Below are 6,962 nucleotides of genomic sequence, written 5' to 3'. Positions count from 1 at the left end.
CTGTATCCACCTATAACTTGCCAGGCTTTGTCCTGCCCCCACCTCTCTCTTCCCGCGCCCCCCCCCCCCCCACTACAAACAATCGCAAATAAAATATCATATAACCATATAATCTGTCCATTCTCTCCACAGATGCTGCTTGGCCCGCTGAGTTCCTCCAAAAATGTTGTCTACCTTAGATTTTCCAGCATCTGCAGTTCCTTTTTAAACGCTGAGTTCCTCCAGCACCTTGTGTTTTGCTCAAGATTCCAGCACCTGCAGTTCCTCGTGTCTCTAATAACCAACACACCCTTAATTTACAACAGACGTTAAACATTCATCGGACATAGTTCAAATGTGCTTTCATCGTATTATGTATAATGTCTACATGAAATATACTCTGGCATGTTGCACTACATACATTTACAGAGAGACATTATGAAAGTCAGCTTCGATGGGTATAACATGTTCATTGCGTTGTTTGTATTTCTCTATCTTGTGGCGCCAATGTTTTTGTACTGACACAAGAGGAGGTGTTTGAAGGTTTTCTTGAAGGTGGCATTACAGAGAGCATAGCAGGCGGGGTTGATGGTGCTGTTGATGTAGCAGAGCCAGTAGCCGATGGTCCACGCCGTGTTGGGGACGCAGATGGAGCAGAAGGTTTTGATGAGAACCATGACATTGTACGGGGTCCAGGTGATGATGAAGGCCAGCAGAACGGCCAGGATGGTCTTGGTCACCTTCCTCTCCCGCGACACCGCGCCTTTCCCCTTCTTCTTGGCCGGCGTCTTGGTCACTCTGACGATCTTGCGAGCCGCCGCCATTTCCCTCTCCCTGCCGTTGCTCCAGTCGCTGTTGGCCACCGCTGTCTTCACCGCCGACTCGGTGCAGTGCTCGCTACTCTCAGACTTGATGCAGGAGAACTTGGAGCCGTCCACCCTGAAGCGGCCGGAGGAAGCGGGTGGAGGCACGGCCGTGACCCTGGTGCCCTCGTACACCGCCACCTCCTCCTTCTGGGTGGAAGGGGCGACGCTGACCGAGGTGGAGTCATTGGACATCTCCTTCTCCTCCCCCTGACCACAGTTCTCCATCACCGTTTCCCCGACGGCCTTCCCGTTTTGTACTTTGACCGGCGGCAACCCGCCGAAGGGGCTGGGGCCGTGGTTGTTGTTGTTGAGTTTGGTGAGCTTCCCACGAGCCAGGCTGGGGGAGACGGCGGCGCCTTTGTTCAACTCCGGCTCTCTCTCATCCTTCTTTATCCGGCTTTTACTGGCTCGGGAGATGTGTACGTACAGGATGGCCATGATGATGACGGGCAGGTAGAAGGCGGCGATGGCCGTGCCGAAGGTCACCACGGGGTTGGACAAGAACTGGACGTAGCACTCGCCCTGAGGGACTTTGCGCTCACCCACGATGAACTGCCAGAAGAGAACGGCCGGTGCACAGAGGATGAAGGGGTGCAGCCAGGCCGCTGCGATCATCATGCCAGCCATCTTGTTGGTCCTCTTCACCGGGTAGCTGAGAGGTTTGGTCACGCTGAAGTAGCGGTCAAAGCTGATGACGAGAAGGTGCATGACCGAGGCAATGCCGACAACGTAATCGAGAGCCAGCCACAAGTCGCACACCACCGGACCCATGGGCCAGGAGCCCATGACAATGTAAATGGTGTAGAGATTCATGGCGAAGACCCCAATGATCAAATCAGCGCAGGCCAGGCTGAAAATGAAATAGTTGTTGATGGTTTGTAAGTGTCGGTTCACTTTGATGGAGACCATCACCAGAATGTTTCCGATGATGGTCACCAGACTCAGCGAGCCAGCCACGATCATGATGAAGACCACCTCAACCGTTTCGTAGGGGCTCCCTGAATCAATGTCCGTGAAGTTGCCGACAGATCCGTTTGGCCCGGTCGTGTTGGCCATCCTTTCCCAGTTAGCGCCCGCACTGCCTAAAGTGCAGAAAATAGACGTGGAAGAAAAAAAAATAACAATCACCAAACAAGCTTTAAAAGATCTCTAATTGAAGTCTCACCAGCAAGAACACCCAAGGCCATCTGTTATTATAAACCTGAAGATCAAAGCCGGGGGATTCAGTTTTAATCAGGATTTACAGGTCTTTACAGCTAATTATGAATTAATGGTTAATTATTTGTGCCTGACTGGATGTGGATGTTAATGGCTGACATGATAAACGTGGTTTCATTTTATTGATCCAGCATCGTATTCACCTTTTGTGCATTTAAAATAGAAACAGAGAAACATAGAAAATAGGTACAGGAGTAGAGGCCATTCGGCCCTTCGAGCCAGCACCGCTATTCAATATGATCATGGCTGATCATCCAACTCAGTACCATGCCTTCTCTCCATACCCCCTGATCCCTTTAGCCACACGGGCCACATCTAACACCCTCTTAAATATAGCCAATGAACTGGCCTCGACTACCTTCTGTGGCAGAGAATTCCACAGATTCACCACTCTCTGCGTGAAAAATGTTTTTTACTCATCGGTCCTAAAAGACTTCCCCTTTATCCTTAAACGGTGACCCCTTGTTCTGGACTTCCCCAACATCGGGAACAATCTTCCTGCATCTAGCCTGTCCAACCTCTTAAGAATTTTGTAATTTTCTATAAGATCCCCCCTCAATCTTCTAAATACTAGCGGGTACAAGCCGAGTATATCTAGCCTTTCTTCATATGAAAGTCCTGCCATCCCAGGAATCAGTCTGGTGAACCTGAGGGGATAATGAGGGAATAACTTTCAATAATAGAGGGATAGACAGAGTTGATGTGATCAAGCTTTTCCCTTTGAGAATAGGGAAGATTCAAACAAGAGGACATGACTTCAGAATTAAGGGACAGAAGTTTAGGGGTAACATGAGGGGGAACTTCTTTACTCAGAGAGTGGTAGCGGTGTGGAATGAACTTCCAGTGGAAGTGGTGGCGGCAGGTTCGTTGGTATCATTTAAGAATAAATTGGATAGGTATATGGATGAGAATGGAATGGAGGGTTATGGTATGAGTGCAGGCAGGTGGGACTAAGGGAAAAAAATTGTTCGGCGCTGACTTGTAGGGCCGAGATGGCCTGTTTCCGTGCTGTAATTGTTATATGGTTATATGGTTAAAAGACACAGCGTGCTGGAGTAATTCAGTGGGCCGGGCAGTATCTCTGGAGAACATGGATAGGTGACGTTTTACACAGTGCTGGAGTAACTCAAAGTATCAGGCAGCATATGTGGAGAACATGGATAGGTGACGTTTCACAGAATGCTGGCGTAACTCAGCGGGTCAGGCAGCATCTGTGGAGAACATAGATAGGTGACGTTTCACAGAGTGCTGGAGTAACTCAGCGGGTCAGGCAGCATCTCTGGAGAACATGGATAGGTGACGTTTCACACAGTGCTGGAGTAACTCAGCGGGTCAGGCAGCATCTCTGGAGCACATGGATAGGTGACGTTTCACACAGTGCTGGAGTAACTCAGTGGGTCAGGCAGCATATGTGGAGAACATGAATAGGTGACGTTTCAGAGAGTGCTGGAGTACAGGCAGCATCTCTGGGGAACGCGGAGTGGCGATGTTTCAGGTCGGGACATTTGAAATAATGTTTTCAATGCTTTGGTTCTCCTAAGCCTGTGTGCTCAAAATCAGTGTGAGCACTGGAAATCCAGATTTGCTAAGAAAATGATGCATAATATAGAAGATGCATCAAAGGTTATCCCTCATTTACAGCAGGAACAACAGTCTGATCTAACAGGCTTGCAGTCAGAGACAAATGTGAAGGGGAGACTGTGAGGCTGACTAGCGGAATTAGAGAAGCATCTGAGAATGAGTCACATTAGGCCAACATCAGTTTCTGTGTCTGAAGAAGGGTCTTGACCCGAAATGTCACCCATTCCTTCTCTCCCGGGAGGCTGCCGGACCCGCAGGGTTACTCCAGCACTCTGTGTCCTTTTTTTGTCGACCGGCACCTGCAGTTCCTTGTGCCATATTATTACTGCACTGTGAAATCTCCTCAAGGTGTGCCTAATGTGAAATAGTTTACCTCCTCTCTCTGGTGGGAGTTCTGGGAGAGCCTCTCTCACTGCCCCTCCCCCCTCTGTGATTCCTACTGCTCTCCTGTTCCACAACTTTGAGTGTGAAGAAGGATCCCGACCCGAATCAACAGATATCCATGTCCTCCCAAGTTACTGCCCGACCCGCTGAGTTACTCCAGCACTTTGTGTTTCATTTCTCTGTACAATGGTGGGCGGCATGGTGGCGCAGTGGTAGAGTTGCTGCTGCACATCCAGGGTGCTTTCAGAAAATCATGGAGTGATACAGCATGGAAACAGGCCCTTCGGCCCAACTTGCCCACATCGGCCAACATGCCCCAGCTACACTAGTCCCAACTGCCCGCGTTTGCGGGCACGTGGGGCTAGTAAAGCTGGAGCATGTTGGCCGTTGTGGGTAAGTACCTGTCTAACTGTTTCTTGAAAGTTCCGATAGTCCTAGCCTCAACTACCTCCTCTGGCAGCTTGTTCCATACGCCCACCATTCTCAGTGTGAAAAGGTTGTACCTCAGATTCCGACTAAATCATTTCCCCTTCACCTTAAACCTTGAACCTATGTCCTGTGTCCTGTGTTGTTAACTGTTTCTCCAGCGTCTGTCTGATTTTGCTGGGAATTAAACCTCATGAATCCCTGAGAAAACTTCCGTTCGGATAATCGAGGATGCTGGAAGGAGCTGGCACCGAGACATGTTTCAGCATTTCATATCAGATCGTCAATGCCTTAGCAGCATGAGGCCGCTGGCATCAGCAGCAAATAATGAACCCCTCTCCTGTACAATTAGCACCCAATTGCTTCTTCATTCCAGTAAATCTATTGACACTTCAGTCCCGACATCACACATTCCGTGTTTATTGATGCTGACCGCACACAGCACAATTGCCTCTCTCACCCATTATCGCCAAGAGAATATTTAGATGTTTACTCGATGTTTACCCCGCCACTGTACACAACCCTTCATCCTCTGTGCAACAAAAAGTTCGCAAAATAAAGAATATTAGGAAATAACTATCTTTAAGAAGACCTTGATGCTGACAGTGTGATGGGAGGGTTTAAACACTGGCAGGTCGCAGGCAGGTTAAGGGTGGCACGGTGGCGCAAAGTTACAGCGAATGCAGCGCTGGAGCCCCGGGTTCGATCCCGACTACGGGCGCTGTCTGCACGGAGTTTGTCCGTTCTCCCCGTGACCTGCGTGGGTTTACGCCGATATTTTCGGTTTCCTCCCACACTCCAAAGACGCACAGGTTTGTAGGTTAATTGGCTTGTTATAAATGTAAATTGTCCCTAGTGTGTGTGGGATAATGTTAGTTTGCGGGGATCGCTGGTCGTCACAGACCCAGTGGGCCGAAGATCTTGTTTCCGCACTGTATCTCTAAAGTAAATAACGCAAACATGTCAGGAACAGCTTGACATCCGCCTCCACCACCACAACCCCTGGCAGCGCGTTCCAGGCACACACCCTCTGTGTAAAAATCCTGCCCCCACATCACCTTTAAACTATGCCCCTATCACCTTAAAGCTGTGCCCTCTAGTCCCTGACATATGCAACCTGGAAACAAGGTTGTGACTGTCTACCCCATCTGTGCCTATTCATAATTTTATATACATCTCTCAGCCTCTGACGCTCCCGAGAAAGCAATCGAAGTCTGCCCAACCTCTCCTTATTGAAGGAAAATGCGCACAAAGGAAGTTTTAATTAACGCAAGCGATCTGCTAATAACCATGCAGACATGCGGAAAACAAGACCCACAAGCACATAAACATCCACCACTGCGGATTCCCCACATTCCCCACTGTGATGGAAGGCAAAACAATCCAACCTTATTCCTCTTTATTCTCCCGCGGTCGGGGCAGTCGAACCATCCGTCAGGGCGATCGAAGCTCCCGCAGCCGGCGGTCGAAGCTCCCTCATCGGGGCGAACGAATCTCCCGTGTCGGGGTGGTCGATGCTCCTGTGGCTTGCAGTCCCCGAAGTCGGTTTCTGACCAGATACGGCGAGCTCCGTGAAGTTAAGTGTGCAAGCAACCCGCGGTTGCAGCTCCGAGGTCGATCTCTGGCAAAGGGATGACGGGCTCCACGATGTTATGTCCCGTAGGCACCCGCGGTGGAGCTCTCAAAGGTCGGTGTCCAGCAAAGGTCGACGGAGATACAGTACGGAAACTAATCGCATTTCTGTCGAGGTTAGAGATCATAAACAGTCCCCCCCCCCACCCCGCTCCCCATAAAATCAACCTATAGAACACTAAAAACATACATTTAACACGAACTATTGAAACACAAAGAAGGAAGGGGATAGACTGACTGTTGGCGACACAGCCATTGCTGGCGCCACCCAGTAGAGTTGTTGGTGTCATGCCGAACTATCGAAGACTTCTGATGAAGTAGAGGTATTAGTGTGCTTTGATGGCCGTGCTTCTATATGGCTGGTCCAGCCCAGGACACGTTTCTGATGATAATATGTCGGAAGAATTTAAAGCTATCAACCATCTCGAGTCGGCGCCAATCAATGCGCACCGGTGTATGTTTACCGCTTCACTTCCGCAAGTTGATCACTGTGACTTGCTGACATTGATGGAAAGTTGTCTTTCATAGAAACATAGATACATAGAAAATAGGTGCAGGAGTAGGCCATTCGGCCCTTCGAGCCTGCACCACCATTCAATATGAGCATGGCTGATCATCCAACTCAGTATCCTGTACCTGCCTTCTCTCCATACCCCCTGATACCGTCAGCCACAAGGGCCACATCTAACTCCCTCTTAAATATAGCCAATGAACTGTGGCCTCAACTACCTTCTGTGGCAGAGAATTCCAGAGATTCACCACTCTCTGTGTGAAAAATGTTTTTCTCATCTCGGTCCTAAAAGATTTCCCCCTTATCCTTAAACTGTGACCCCTTGTTCTGGACTTCCCCAACATCGGGAACAATCTTCCTGCATC

The 6,962-nt window shown here is 49.5% G+C and overlaps 1 protein-coding gene across 2 annotated transcripts; it reads right to left on the bottom strand.

Moving 5' to 3' along the window:
- Positions 1-254: 254 nt before the first annotated feature.
- LOC116969172 (muscarinic acetylcholine receptor M2-like) lies at positions 255-2,032 on the bottom strand. 2 transcript variants are annotated; one of them, XM_033016092.1, is made up of 2 exons: positions 2,023-2,032; positions 255-1,843 (listed from the first exon to the last, which is right to left on the bottom strand). In XM_033016092.1, exons 1-2 carry the CDS (start codon positions 2,030-2,032, stop codon positions 471-473), a joined length of 1,383 nt encoding a protein of 460 aa, XP_032871983.1. In that variant the 3' UTR covers positions 255-470. The 2 variants fall into 2 exon arrangements, with proteins under 2 accessions (XP_032871983.1, XP_032871982.1); XM_033016091.1 differs by lacking the exon at positions 2,023-2,032 and having other exon boundaries at positions 255-1,901.
- Between the last annotated feature and the right edge of the window lie 4,930 nt (positions 2,033-6,962).

This window comes from Amblyraja radiata, unplaced genomic scaffold (assembly GCF_010909765.2).
Source record: "Amblyraja radiata isolate CabotCenter1 unplaced genomic scaffold, sAmbRad1.1.pri S117, whole genome shotgun sequence".
Taxonomy (NCBI): Eukaryota; Metazoa; Chordata; class Chondrichthyes; order Rajiformes; family Rajidae; genus Amblyraja; species Amblyraja radiata.
This window is presented reverse-complemented; position numbering and strand designations above follow the sequence as displayed.